General features: G+C 37.4%; 1 protein-coding gene across 6 annotated transcripts in view; it reads right to left on the bottom strand.

Moving 5' to 3' along the window:
• zgc:103755 (uncharacterized protein LOC449988 homolog) overlaps positions 1 to 16,097 on the bottom strand; it is a 73,305-nt gene that overhangs the window by 47,414 nt on the left and 9,794 nt on the right. Inside the window, exons 1-6 of one of the 6 annotated variants that reach the window (XM_046856150.1) lie at positions 15,847 to 15,917; positions 14,877 to 15,023; positions 13,381 to 13,520; positions 13,101 to 13,194; positions 11,075 to 11,236; positions 10,867 to 10,985 (exon numbers count right to left, since the gene is read on the bottom strand). In XM_046856150.1, coding sequence (XP_046712106.1) covers positions 10,867 to 10,985; positions 11,075 to 11,236; positions 13,101 to 13,194; positions 13,381 to 13,520; positions 14,877 to 15,009 — 648 coding nt within the window. In that variant the 5' untranslated portion in view covers positions 15,010 to 15,023; positions 15,847 to 15,917. Of the gene's footprint in view, positions 1 to 10,866; positions 10,986 to 11,074; positions 11,237 to 13,100; positions 13,195 to 13,380; positions 13,521 to 14,876; positions 15,029 to 15,456; positions 15,800 to 15,846; positions 15,918 to 16,097 lie in introns of those variants that run through there. The other 5 variants (XM_046856147.1, XM_046856151.1, XM_046856152.1 and 2 more) reach the window with 5 other exon arrangements.

Below are 16,097 nucleotides of genomic sequence, written 5' to 3'. Positions count from 1 at the left end.
AGTTCAACTGAGCAGATTTAAAAAATAAAAACTGCCCTCAACATGTTTTTAACATGATTTAATTTAACCAAATTATGAAATCAGAAAATAAATAGAAACGCTCGAAATCCTAAATCAAGTCAGCTGCTCTTCACAGGGAGAGGTTTCCCGTGGGCCAAGATACATTTTGCACTTTGGTTTTGTTTCGATTCGAAGCTTTTCAGCATGGCACTCAATCAAACCAGCTGTGTGAGGCAGTTGGAAGAAGAGCTGGTGAAGAGCTACACCCTTCGCTTTCTCTCTTCTCCTTCCACTAGACGCAACGTGACACATGCATAGAACTGGCATCGAGAAACCAAAATGGCCAGCAGTAAAGTGTCACGCTTGACATTAATTAAATAACAGGATTAAGGTGCGGCACGCGGGAAAGTGCCTACAGCCGGCAGAAGAAAGACAAACGCGCCGCCGCCGCAGACAGAGCCGGGCCTTAATGTGATGAGAACATCTTCCTATTAAAAGGAATGAGTCTTTTTGTGCGTTTGTAAATTTGAAGCGGGGGTCATGTCTTGTTATTAGTTGCATGCGACCGTACTGCTCCAGAGAATGACAGCACTTTCGATTTGTAATGGTACGCAGGGTTGTGCAGTTCTGCAGCTCGGTATACAGTGCACAGCAGGGCTTTTTGCTTAGAAGTGCAAAGTGTGTGGGAACCAAGACGACAAACATACACACAGATATACACACAAATGCAAGCAGCAATCACTTGCTCTCTTATTTATCAGAAATCTTGAAAGCAGGGTTTTCTGAAATTACAGAAAAAAAACTATACCATGGATGATGGAAGCTGTAGGTACTAAACAAAATTTTTGACTCACCCGAATTGACACGATCCTCCGAATATCGTGTAAATCTTTAATGTAACTTTCCAACACATGAACAACCCTTATATATATATATATAAAATAAACATAACTTCAATATATCACTCGATTAGTGTTGCTCTCTCACACACTCTCTCTCATATACACACACTCATAAATGCAGAGAAACTCTTTCATCATTCCCAGCGGAAAACTCCGATTTTTTTTTTTTCTGGAAGATAAAGTGTGATGTTGGGATCAGACCCCAGTTGGACCCGAGTCAGGGTGGTCTAATTTTTTACTTCGATTTTGTTGTTAGTATAATTTTTTGTATAATTTTGTTGAATTATATGCTGTAATAACTTACACGCAGCACAAGCAAGTTTTAAACATTAATGTAATTAAGTACGTAAATACCAAGATGGACATTTTTGTGTGCACAATTCAAGAAATGATCTGTGTTATGTTATGGAGGAATGCACAATGTATGTAGGTGGTACGACCTGCAGTAATTGTGCTTGTGTGAGGTGACTGATGAGTGTGCAGAGGAAAAATTCAGCAGAAACTGATCGGGTTGATTATCCTGCAAGATTTATTTAATTTCGCTGATTTATTTGATTTAAAAAACCTACAATTTTGTAAATTCCCATATATTCCCATTAACTTCCATGGCAAGTTTTTTAGGGGAATTTTGCAACCCTAGTGACATTTGACGCTTGGTAGAAAAAATAAATAAATCAGAACAGAGTTTAGCTATTGGAGAGTTTGAAATGCGACTGAGATTCGCTGGTTATTGTCGTCCCGCTGTGTTTACTGAAAGCATTTGTATTCGTCTTAACGCTGTCATTATGACAAGAGCGGCATCTTCATACCATACATAGGACCTAATTGGGTCGTTAGCTATTAAAAAATGCAGTGAAATGCGCCCACTCAACTCATTAATAGCGAGCACTGGAACTGTCCCATGTGAGAGCGTCTCACTTGTGCGACCGCTGACATGCGACGCTCGGTTCAATTTGTTTGTGGTTTATTGTTAATAATTGGTGCTTGCAGTCACTTCTCCGCATGCTCAGGTTGGGGATTCTCTATTGGCTATACTCTTTTTAAGAAAGAAAAATAATCCTCCTGATATGAAAGATTGGTTCATATAATCTTACACAGTGCTAGGAGTATTGAACATGACAACAAACTACAGAAATAAAGACAAATCAAATGTTGCCTGACACACTTGATTATACTTAACAAGTGAATCATTTTCAATCCTTTTTAGTTGTATAGCGCTTTTCACAACTGCCATAGTCCCTTTACAGAGATAAAGAAATTATAATGTTGGACTATATAAATTGAATCCCTTTAAGTTGATCCCTAATGAGCGTGCGAGTGGTGACCCCATATGATGGTAGGACCAAGAAACCTTGAGAGAAACCAGAATCCAAAAGGAACCCATCCTCATCTGAGTGTCATTAAACGTCCATTCATTATAGTTCCATCACTGTTAAAGATAACTGTTCAGTGATGGGCGCATAAATGCAGAACGTTTCATGCAAACTGCAGTCCTGAGCCTTAAAAGTAGCCTGTTGATATTAATTACAGTCCGAATCCATCTTCTTAAGTTGCTCAGTAACTTCATGGATCTTTAAGCTGTTCATGTGGAACCATCCCCAGCTGCACAAAGTGGTCTGCAATTGAAGAGGAACTCCATCCAGACGCAGGACGTTGGAATAAATCAGGCTAAACTAAAAACTATAAAAAAATAAATAAAACAAGTACTTGAGATTCTACTTGATCTGAAAAATGTTATCGATGCATCTATAGTACACGAGCAGTGATGCCGTTATGAGACATCAACATTAGGATCGTCATTAATATTTCTATTCAGTATGGTATTACTATTATTATAAATTATAGGACAGGATTAGAAATTAGTTTATTAGAGGGACAGCGCATGTAGGACGTTTTGGAGACAAGGTGAGGGAGGCGAGATTGAGATGGTTTGGACATGTGCAGAGGAGGGACATTGGTTATATCAGTAGGAGAATGCTGAGGATGGAGCTACCAGGAAGGAAAGAAGAGGAAGGCCAAGGAGGAGGTTTATGGATGTAGTGAGGGAAGACATGCAGATAGTTTGTTTGCAAGAGGCAGATGTAGAGGACAGGGGGGTATGGAGGCGGATGATCCGCTGCGGTGACCCCTAATTGGAGAACCGAAGAAGAAGAAGATAGTATGATGGAAAAATAAATAAGGATTAGTTTCAATATAAGTATTGTACAAATGTCACTTTTATCTTTGTGTACTGGTCTGTACTGCATTGTTAGTGTTATTGTGATATTGCACTAAATGCTGCACACACACGCTTTATGTAAAGTCCTGCGCATAGTTTTGTTGGTCTACTTAAATTTGCGTCATCTTGTGAATTTGACGAGCACTTCGGTACTGTACGCTATTGTTTATGGCTGAAATTACAATAAAAGCCTGTGGGAAATGACTATCATCATTATTGATTTCTGATATTGTGTATTATCGTCATGTCGTCACTGACATGCGTACTAGTATGTATTATTACTTATGTATAATAGGAGTAGTATTTCCATTTATAATATTTCTCCTATTATATTTAGTTTTATTACCATTGTTATTAATATTTCTGCAATAACACATAAGTACTACTGACTATTAATATTAATATCAGTCATTTATCATTCTTTTTATATTTCTGCTGTAATTACCGTAATTTCCGGACTATAAGCCGCACACTGTCTACACTGAAACTAATGAACTTTACACAGGCTTTAATGAAAGACAGTGTCTGTTACACGGTGTAACGGGTGAAATATGTTGCGCTTCCTTTAGGAGCAGAGCGGTATTTTGGGAATAGCCTGCCGCTGCATTTTTTCCGCTATAACTGCATGTGCGGAGACCGAGGAATATGTCCTTATTATTTTCTGATGCTCATTTCTAATGTGCAGCTCAGAACACAGGTGAGGTGCGTTTTTTTGTTTCCGTTCGAAAATTTTATTGGTCTAATGTTATGGGGTTCAGTGTTTTGGCTTGAAGTTTGTCAAACCGGGAAAAAAACAGAAAAAAATTCATAAATAAGCCACGGGGATCAAAACGTGGGAAAAAAGTAGCAGCTTATAGTCTGAAAAATACGGTAGCTATAGTTTTTACCGGTATATTACTATTTATTATTATTTTATTATTATTAATATAGATATGTTTTTTATTTATTATAGTGCCTTTTTTGTGTATTTATATAATTATTGCAAGATTTTCAGCAAACTTAATTCCATAATACTGGTACTATTAATATTAGGATGGACATTTTCGATATTTATGTAGACATTACTAAATACCTGGTATTTAAAATACTTATATAACTTTATCAGGAGTGTGAATGAATATTTCTGATGTTTTCTCTTACTGTTTTTTCTAATACTTTTACCTATAGCCACTATAAAGTCATACTGTAGCAAGACAGCTGACTTGAACTGCAATTAAAGAGTCAAAATAGTCAAAATATCACTCCAGTGAATGAAGCTCAAGTTGAAGCGCTATATGCGAATCCACTTTCGTCTGTAGAATGATAACCAACATATACGGTCCACGGTACGCATCCCTAAAGCGATCTGTGCATTCAAAAACATTGCAGGGCTTAAAATAAAATGGATTGTGGTGTTTCTACTCATCTGAAGTGAGAGTGTTCATCACTACGGACTGAATCGTTGTTCTATACTGATGTACAAACCACACAGCTACCGCACTACACTCTCTGCTGGAGCTCACTGTGATTTTGAGACTTTGATATTTAACGCTGCCACACTGCCCTCAAGTGGTGCGGTCTTACAAAGACAACCCTCTGATACATCTAAGACTGAACGGATTACGCCTAAAAAACAGTACAGGAGACAACACAATTTTGCGTCAAATTTTGTCCCAGTCGTATGTTATGGGATATATGATCTAGTGAGATTTCCTGTGTCTTCCCCAGTGAAAAGCAACCATGTGAATTCATCAAATCATCAAAATTTAAAAATAACGTCTGTTTCCTGACAATACAACCAAAAACAAGAATTCAAAGCATACGAACAATCAAGGTAAATTTTTATGAATTTGCAGTACTCTAATCCCTTAGTGTTTTTTTCTCTTCACCGCAATATTAGTCCTCCTCCGTCGTTTTACTAAATGCGCTATTCACTGCTGCCTCAATCTCCAGGACATGTGAGCTATGATTCACTGCCAACTCAGTCTGTGCTGTGCAACAGGCATGGAAACACGTACGCTGGATCATATCAGAGCGCTACAAGAATGATTTCATGAATAATGTATTATACAGCCGGAAGAAAGAAAAAAAAAATTGTCTGGCTGAAAGGCTGTTCCATCAGCTCCGTATTATAAACTAAATAAAGCTTTTAATCATCCCCATTTCAAGTAGCAAAATCAATGACGAAAAGACTTTAATTCTTAACTTTAAATAGATTCAATAGATAATTAGCACAAACTATGGTATTATGCTGATCTCAGGATTTGGTTGATATGATGATACAATATAATGTTTATCATGATAAATTAGGTCATAGAACACTTTTAGAATATTATAGATGTAGTGATATTGTGTATATTATGTATATCAAAAATGTAATTATATTTCTCTGATTGAAAAGTGCAGATAAATACAAGCATATCAATTTTTAAATGGGTAAGGTTTTATTATTATTATTAATATTATATATTTTTTAATTGTATTTTAGAATTTTAAATGCCAAACATTGAGAAATATAAATTAATATTTTATAAAATTATATTTATGCAGACTTTGAAAGAACATACTAATGCATTCCTTGGAAGTTTTTTGCAAACCTGTACATACTGTATATACCAGTGACGTGCGGTCAGGGCCAGGAAAGCCTTCTCTGCTGGCATAAACACTATCAAAAGCACTGACCTACATTTACAACATTAATTCTAATATTTGTTCAGTGAAATTGTATCAATTTATTTCCAACAGTTTATTCTCTTCATTTCGTAGCGTTTCTCTTGGCTGCACTGCTTCCAGTACGTGTATGTGGATGTTAGATTGTTTGTCCAATCAGATTTCAGCCTCTATGTGTTGCCATGTCAATCTAATCTGCCCAGGGCCTGCAAAGTCTGTACTGCTGGCTCTTTTACCTTAGTTTCTATAAGCAATGTGTCTGTTTCTTTAACCAATCAGATTTCATATTTGCCTCACAGGGCAGCTAGCTGGCCCAGAATAACGTCAGCATTTTTCCGTCCTCTGATTGGTTGGTCAGAGGGAAACTGTTAAAGCCAAGTTCGACTGGCAAAACATGTGTGTAGCACTGCACACATAAAAACATCGGAGATTTTTTTACGCCTATGGATGAAGAGAAATTAATTTGGTCTCGGACATACTTAAAAATAGCTAGCTTGTCTCAGCCAGGGAAAGAGCTTGTTCTCCACTTCCAGACCAGTGAATACGAGCGGTACCACTGATTACAGCCTCTGAGGAGTGCTGCAAATTACGAGTCTGCATCTCTGGTGAGTAAGTCGTATTTTATTTAAATCTCTAATGTTTTTGCGACGTGATAGTGGTGGTATTAAGAGGGGATTAGGTCGGGTAAGTCCTCACTGAAGGCCCAGGTACCAAATGCACGGCCCGACACTGATATATACACACACACATATGTGCAGTGCAACCTTGATACTCGCGGGGGTTACGTTCTATTTTTTAAAAGTACGAAAAATGGCGAGGTTTTGACTCTCTCCTTTTGACGGTTCCTTTTTTTAAGGGGAATTGTAAATATAATGTACTGTCAACTCAACAAAAATTGTGAATTGTTTGTCATAAATGTTTATTTTACTACTTCAAATGAATAATACAATTATTACATTTGTTTTTCCAAACATTTTTATGTCATTTTTTAGTACAAACTCACAAAATTTTTTAGTGATTTGAACTGTTAGTCCCAACTTTTGAACTATCGAGGTCGCGAGTGGTTCCACTGTATATCATTCAAACACCATCAAAAATCATTCATATATTTTATAGATTTATCAAACCTCTAAATTAATTACAATTAAAATAATAATAATAAGAAGAAGAATAAATAAATAAGAAATAAGAATGAAATATTGTATAAAGTTGTTTACTTATATATCATAATAGATAATTTACACACATTTACACACACTTCCTGTTACTGCACTTCCAGTGTAACATGCTGTTAGAAGAATCAGATTGAGTTTAATTGTTTTAAATGTGTTTAATAAGCTGACTAATCATTTATTTAGTCCTAGGTCCTAATCCTAACTTTTTTAAATTCATAAAGAAATCTATAATAAACAATAATAAAACGATAACCATTTATAGACCAGTTACTAGTGTCTAATTTCTATTTTAGTGATACCAAATACACACAAATCTACAATTATTATTATAGTACACATCAGTTGCTTGCTGGATTCTTCAGAATTACAGAATGAAGGATTTGCTCCTTTTCCAGTGGCACAGAATTAATTGCATAGCTAGTGGTTGTCATGAAAGCAATGAAGTGAGAAAAATCATAAGCTGGAATGAATGTCCTGTTGTGACAACCAATAATACATCAACTTTTTGATAAATTAAATGGTTTCACCTCATACAGCTTCAGAAGCACTTTGCTTGGTGATATTCGATGCGTTTATACAACATTTGATGTAATTAGTGAAATGGTGAAGTGTTTTAAAGTATATAATTCCCCTTATGCAGCATTTAATGGACACTAAACGAATAAGTTAAAAGTTATTGAACAATATCCACAAAACAACATATTTCCACTTGTTATCATTATAGCAGGTATCACGTGAAAGGGTCTTCAACCCGCCTCTCGCTCTCTTTTACCAAGAAACTGTAAAGGTCTGTTCTGGTCTGATTTCTTTCAAAAAATGAAGACTTTTCTCAAAACTTTTCAAACTGTTGACACTGGACCCTTTTTCTTAAAGCAAAAATAAACAGAAAATGTTTGAATCTGCTAATGTGAAACTTTTGCCGTTCAAGTCTATGTGCAAGTTGTTAATGGAAACAATAAACCTATAATTTGCCTGTCAGACAGAATGACTACAATTAATCCACACAATTCGACCAATCAGAGTTGTTGTAATATGAGTTGTATACATTATTACACAATAAACTTCTAATATGAATTGTAACATAACAGAGCTTCATGTCCCCAAGAAAAGTTGTATTTTTGATGCATTTACTATAAATATTCCATCACTATGATTATCTATAAGCTTTGAAACTTCAAAGACAAAATTCACATTTAGATGATAAATGCAATAAAAAAATGCTATCGCTTGTCTCTTTCTAAACCCAAATGCTTCTGATGACATCATAGTGCACTTCAGAATCGGCAGTGTTCCAACCCCAATACTTGTGATACTGTACTTGAGCATGGCTTATTTCAGATTTTAAAAAAGTTTCTTATAATGCCCTGTTCTGAATTCCTTTTTTAGTGAAAATTATGTCAAATTACGAATATCGCAGTGTGTTTCAAGCAATTTCACGGGCCGTTTTACAAGCTGACTGATCATGATGGTCAATCACAAAGAAGGTCAGAAGCCTCAGGCCTTCAACCATATGAAGTTGCTGTGTGTGTGTGTGTGTGTGTGTGTGTGTGTGTGTGTGTGTGTGTGTGTGCTCCCAAACGCACCAGCCAGTCCATCGAAAAGTCTGCATTTTTCATAAGGGTAAACAATATCAATAATTACCATTTGGAAAGTGTGGAAGCTGCTGTTTGAGCAGTTCAGGACTTCTGGCTATAATGCCTTGTGAGTGTAAAATGAGTCTCGGAAAAGAAATGAGCATGCCTAATTTAACTTCATGCCCCTGGGAGCCAGCTGAAAGAGAGAAATAAAAGTCACGCATCTACAGTATGTGTTTGTGCGTGTAATTTTTTTTTTTTAAGATGCTTCCTATAAGGCTCTTTCATGCCATCTGTTCTAAAATAAATAAATATACAAGTAAAAACAGAGACCTGAATATTTTAAAATATATTTGTAGGTAGATAAATCTAGTAGGCCTTGAGTAGAAATAGTGAGTTGAGTTCATTTTGTGCTTTGAGCGTAAAGTCTGCTGCGAAAGGGACAGCCTCATTATTTAAGCGCAATTACTTTTAGACGTTTAATATGCTTAAGTTCACGGCATCCTGTCCAGGCTGTTGAAGACGTAGCACATTATATACATTTAGTCTTTAGATTATGTGCAGGAAATACTGCAGAAAACTGCAATATTCACTTCTATCTTTTCAGCTGCACACATTAATAGAAGGGCCATGAAGCAGGATTCACTCGAATGCAAAATCCAAATCTCATTAACAAAGTGAGCTTAGTTTCTTTATACTGGTCACATGTGCATTCCAGCATGGTGAAATTCTTGCCTCACATTTCCTAGTGATTTTAAAAAGCTACGGTAGAATGCAGGGTCAGCCATTATACCCAGGAGCATTTAGGGTTAGGGGTCTTGCTTAAGGGCCCTAAGAGTGGCAGCTTTGCAATACCAGGGTTTGAACCACTGACCTTCTGATCACTGATTACGTTCACACCTGTGTGCAAAAAGCTCCACCCCATACCTAATTCCAGTCGTCTTCCAGGAAGTTCTTCCGCTTTTCCGTGCCTCTCAAAACTCATTGCCGCATGTTGAACGCATGTCATGTAAAAAGGTCTCTGGACAAATCATTCAACTGACGAGAGATCAGGAAGACCTTCAACGAGCTAAACCCGCAGAAATGTCGAAACCATTGGCAACTTGTGCACGATGATCGTCAGAGAACAATCCACATGACCTCACTTCAGCACCCACCCTCCTCGCCAGATTTGGCTCCTGTGCGCTTCGCCCTCTTCCTGAAGATGCTTAAATGTCGCCGTTTTGACACAATTGCAGAGATCCGGTGCGATGGTGTTCGAGACGCTTCAAAAAGAAGACTTGAGTGTCAGGAACATTGGGAGTCACTGTTATTGCTGTTCCAGGGGACTATTTTAAAGGTGTTAGTGTGCAAACGTAAATGAATAAAGCTCTTTCTTATAAACAGAGCTAGTCTCCAAACTTTATACCACATCGTAATAATAATACAATGAATGATGCTCTAATAAGTGCTTATGAACTAATACGCTGGGATTAGCATTGTTATAAGTGACAAAACATTTAATTCCACTGCTTAAAAGCCTCATTAAAAATATGCACATTTCAGCTTATGATTTCTGGCCATTAACAGGAGAAAAAAAATCCCTATTATTGACTATTAATGACCTCGAAATATTTAACAGTTAACCCCCAGAACATTAAGCCTGTCAGGATTATGATCAGAAACTACAGTTCCTGGCAGCCACCGCAAGTCTTGATCGCATGTCATCAGATCACACACCTAATTCCGAGTCACCGTTGATCAGCACACGTATATAACCTCAGCTTTCACAGCATATTCTGTTTGTCCATAATAAATGATTGTTCCATGGTTCGGGTTACGTTTTTCGCTTCTTTTCCTTTTCGTTTTCTTTGAGATTATTTTTGTACTTTGCACTTGGCTAAATATTATCTGCATTCGCATCTGCTTTCAAAAGAATACTAATAGGAGTATCAGGAAAATGACCAGGCTTTCAGGAGCAATCAGGTAATATTGAAGAAAGCGAAACACCTACACACACGTCATGTTTGTATAGGACATGTGTAAAGGTTGGCATTTTGACTAATCAAATCCAAGAATGCAATATTGATGGCTGACAATGATAAAAATGATAGATGTAACAAAGTGATGTACAACCTACAATGGTAGTATTTTGGACATAATCTTCCTTTATTTGATAAATATCTATATACAAATATGTTCACTATCAATATGCATCATGATTGCTGTCGTGCTGATTCCTCACGCCTTTTCAATAGCATGGACAAAAAAACCCTCAGGTATGAATTCTTTAAATATGAATAATACGAACATGAATAATGAATGTATTTACAGCTTCGTTGAGAGGTTTTGAAGTGGCGTGCGCGTACCCTGAATGCCGGATTAGCTCCGAGCTCCAGCAGGCAGCGGACTGCAGCAGTGCAGAGGTTGGCAGCGGCGATGTGCAGGGCCGTGCCGAAGTCAAAATCACTGCAGGTGGCGTCCACTTCTGAAACAACACAGAAATGTCGCCTCACTGTCAATCAGCAGCTTTGTAAATGTGGAATTGGACTGAGTCGCTCTGTCATGGTGGCTCACCTCCAGGCTGCGACGCCTGCAGCACCACACGGATGAGGTGAGGAACGTCGAAGTAGGCGGCGTAATGCAGGGCGCTCATGTTGGTCCAGCGGCTGCGCAGAGACGAGTCCGCTCCTAGAGATAAGAGCTTGCGGGCAAAACTCGCTGCACTCTCTGCATCGCCTGAATGACATAAAATCAGGCAAACAGGCAAAGAGGCATTAAACATTAGGTTTTATCAACAATAACATTCATGTCGTAATAGTCATAATAGTCACCTTATAATAGACACAACAGTCAATAATGCCTCAAAATAGCATTTTTTTATAAATGATAAAACCAATGCTCATTGGTTAAATGATATATTGTCCAAGAAATAATTTAATCGTGATCAACAATATTAGTCATTTGAACATAATAGGCAAATTCATTTATAAAAAGAAAGGAAATAACTTTTAAATCTTAAGGATGTGAAGACACTGGAATTGGAATGTTAAAATAAATCCTAGGTTAATAAAATGTAAATAAAATAAACCCAAAACAATGAATACAAAGTTGTTGTTTTTTATCATTAATTGATTGAGAATCTTTAATTCCCACATTTGGATGAGTTCATTAACTCGCTGTTAATGTGGCGCTGTTTTCCGGTGTTCATTCAGCATTCTGCTTCACTTCACGGGTCAATTCCGGCATTATTGACTATGACTGGACTGTTTGAAACTCTAGAACTACTCCTTCGAGATCTGTATTGAATGTATCGAGTTGTGAACAAACAGCACAAACAAAACACGTGTAAATGTATATAGCAAATAAAAAGTAACCGTAGCTAAACAGTAACAAAAATAAACATAACGCAGATTATAGCTTTGCCAATAAATATCATAACCGCACTCTCGCTAGTGAGATATTGGCTCAATATATCAGAGAATATACAGCGATTTAAATGAAGACTCCGATATCGAAAGCTCGTTTGACGTAATGGTAGTTCAGGGTTTTTCACAAAGTCAAATTTAAGACTTTTTAAGACCTTTTTTACGACCATTAAGAAGGAAATTTAAGACCTACAGTATATCACAACATCTATCAAAAAAAACACACACACACAAAAATACATTGTTAAGGCAACCAAGCCCAAATTTTTTTTTTCCCCAAGTCAAGTATCACTATACTTGCACTTACTGTACCCATCACTGAAAAAAATGTGGTTCAATTAAAAAAAAAAGATTCGTGCCAATAACAGAAACCTGATTGTCTGTTGCATGTTGGTTTTATTTGTAGTCATAATACAGCATATTCTTTTTGGACTAGCAAAAAATAAAATAAAATAAAAACTTCATCAACATCATGGAAACTAACAAACAAAAACATTCTAAAGCGCTACGGGAGCAATTTTAGTGAGCATTAGAAGAAGCCGTACATAGACATTGGAAAATTAAGACTTCTTTAATATTATTCTTTTTTTTTTTTTTTTTTTTACAATTTAAGACTTTTTAAGGCGTAAAAAAATAGATTTAAAATGTTTGACATTTTTTTTTACTTTTTAAGACAAGCAGTGCAGTGTGTGTGTGTGTGTGTGTGTGTGTGTGTGTGTGTGTGTGTGTGTGTGTGTGTGTGTTGGGGGGGGGGGGTGTTGTTTCTACTGTACTGATTCAAGTCTAACCCAGTTCATCCTGTTTGTAGATCGCATGGCCTTTATTCTGTTTTTGACCACAGTTTACATATTGAGTTTGCCTGCTATGGATGTACAGTAAAAGACTGTTTATCTGCACTTGCTTCCATCCTCCGTATTACATGACAGCTGACATTCAACTAACAGCTTAGTTTTAGTAATGATAGAATGGCAAAGAGACCTGATTGCAGCTCTAGGGGTAAAAGTGTAAACCAAAAAGGCAGTAAATTTTAATAGTTAAACTGACTTCAAATTGACTTACAGATTTTCTACACACTATTTAAAAGCTCGGTATTTCCTACCAAGTCACATTTCCAATGACAGACCCTCAAGTTGACCAAACAAAAGCATTTTTTGGCCAACAGCTGGACATCTTACCTATGCCTGGTGCACCAGCTTTGCAGCAGTAATGCAGCAGGCTCATGTCGGTCAGACCATCTCTGTCATTGACACCACAGCCTCGCTTTAGAATCTAAAACATGAAGCACAAACACGCATCTAATGTTACAAGCCAGTCCCAACCAGAAAGATATGATCAACTACCCCCACACGCTCATACACACGGCGCAAAGGATCAGCTTTCAACGCGATCTTGGCATACATAGCGCACGTGCCGTGCACGTGTTTTTCTCGACAGCTGCGAAAGCAAAGCACTGACCTCGTTACCGATGAGCGCAATGTTCTTCTGCACTTGAGGGACCCACTGTCTGAGCACGGCAAACAGCTCAGGCACTGTGGTACAGGGATCCAATAGCACCACCCTGCACTGAGGATCACTGGGGTCGAAGAAAGAGAAGTCTGCACAAACAAAAACAACCGGATTAGTGCGATGGCATCTCTTAAACTGACAAGCTTAAAGAAAAAGTAGAAGAAAAAGAAAAAAAAAACAATAGGCACAGTTCATATCAAATCATAATCGATTGCGGAGACTGCAGAGAAGCTTGGTGATCCATAATCAGTGAGACAAATCATTCGGATCAGATTTAATCGAGGATTAAATAAGTGTGTTGGGTTTTTTTAACAGGGGAACTTTCAAATTGCTATTGACAGGCAGGTAATTAGAGATAAGCTTCAAAAATTCTTTAAGTAAACACAGCATTTAGAGTAAAAGAAACACAATATTTCCACATGACTGGTTCTGTCTCATATGAGAAAATACTCTTTGGATGTCCTCTGCCTAAAAAACGAACCCATGGTGGGAAAGTTAGTTTTACAAAGAGCTAATACTGAAGAATCCTTCCATCAGTGTTATATAAAATGCCTCCTTAAGAAAAGTTAACGATATTAAAGATGGCATATTGTTTGTTATAAGGATATGGATTATGTGCTGCATTTAACATGATAAGATGAAGATGACAAGATATACCTTGGTTCGTCCCACAGTGGGTCCAAATGAACCACTGTGAACCCACATGAGATCAAATCCCAGCTGCTGGGTCAAATCCCAGCTACCACTGCTGCGTCCTTAAGCAAGGCCCTTTAACCTAAACTGCTCAGAGTGTCTGACAAAATGCTAAAATGTAAATGTAGTATGAGTATTAGTAATATTACTAGTAGTAATGTGATGGTGGTGGTAATAGTATTAGCTGTTGTGGTCTTCATTCAGGTAGTAGGAGCTGTAATGGCAATAGTCCTACTACTACTAACATTATTACCACTATTGGTAGTATTACTAGTAGTAGTGATGGTGGTGGTAACGGTGTTAGTAGTAGTGTTAGTTGTAGTAGTGGCAGTGCCACAGGTTAGCATGCATACATGAATACCTTCCTATTGTGTCTTCTGTCTAGTTCATACAAAGTATATATATAAAAGACTGTAGAAAGAACATTACTCATAATCTTACGTTCCAGTGCTCATGTTAGTTTTCACTCTCCAGTGTTCTGTATTGTTTAAAGATTATAATCACTCTTGATGTCATCCGGATGAGGATGGGTTCCACTTTTGAGTCTGGTTCCTCTTAAGGTTTCTTCCTCGTAACATCTAAGGGAGTTTTTCCTTGCCACAGTCGCCATGGCTGCTCATTAGGGATTAATGCACACCATTTATCTTAACTGTTAAAATTCTGTAAAGCTGCTTTGGGACAATGTCTGTTGTGAAAAGCGCTATAGAAATAAACTTGACTTGACTATACAATATATAGTATACACATCTTACCAGAGTCAGAGAGCATGGGTGCGGATGACACTGGGTGAATAACGGGGCAAGAAGGAGCGTGGTAAAGAACACCGGGCCGGTCCAGGACTGCGTCTTCTCCTGAGGACTCCTTCAGCACTTCCTCTTTAGTCATCTCCTTCTTCAGGTCTGAACTCAAAGCAAACATTCAAAGTCAAAGTCTATTGTTTTGCACTTTTATGAACTATTCAAATATTATGCTTATTATTTAATGTCCACACTTCATTTACTTCATTTTCACAATATTAATGTAGAAAAATTTATAAAATGCAATTTCTTAGTTATTACATGGCTTAAAACCATTAAATCCAAGTGGCCAGACAAAAGGCTAATATAGAAAAGAACTCAATAAAAAAAATACCACATTTCTCAATGTAGACCTGTGATTTCAACATCACACTTTTCTTTTTTTTCTTCCTTCTTTGCACACCTAACTCTGGAGAGGCATGAACAGTGAACAAACCCTGAGTGGACGACTCCACATTAATTCCCTCTTAAAAACTCCTGACTAGCCACTCTGACAAAATCAATCCCACTAGCCTGAAACACTTCCGTGACTCACCGGTTCCATTCTTAAACTTGCTGTTTTCAGCTTCCTCCATGGAAATATAAGCAAACGGCACAGGAGAGTTTGCCGAAGTGGAAAAAGCGTCCGAGTGAATAAGCTGACCTGTCTGATCTCCCTGGCGTCTTCCATTAACACTCTGTGATCAGTCACGACCCCTAAGCTATTTATGGCTTACTGCTGCATTATTTCCCTTACTACAACGCCTCTGACTTACCCCCTGCAAACTATAAGAAACATATGTGCAAGCAAAAGAAAAAACCATAAAATAAATACAAATAACATGCATTCAAGGAAATTACACATTCATACAGATTTCTTCATGATCAGCTGTGGGAACCCTAATGCGAGAAGCCGAAAGAAGAATAAGATATTTTTTCAGCTTACTGAAAGCCCTGGATTTCCTTCTAAATCAGCTCTCGGGTTGTGTTTTGTGCAAGCTATCACAAAATATCCTGTTTAGCCAGGTTTGGGCAAGTTTGAGGAACTGTACAGAGGCCAAGAATTTATGACGGGAAACACAATCACATAAACTTACTGTATCTCGCCTCCTTTTTTCAGCCATAAGTCTGGCTCAGTTACGTAATGATCTCTACCTTAACAGGTAAATACTGCATAACAACATTATTGTCTTTACA

This window comes from Silurus meridionalis, chromosome 8 (genome assembly GCF_014805685.1).
Source record: "Silurus meridionalis isolate SWU-2019-XX chromosome 8, ASM1480568v1, whole genome shotgun sequence".
Taxonomy (NCBI): domain Eukaryota; kingdom Metazoa; phylum Chordata; class Actinopteri; order Siluriformes; family Siluridae; genus Silurus; species Silurus meridionalis.
Note: the sequence above shows the minus strand (reverse complement) of the source record. Positions and strands in the feature narration are given on the sequence as shown.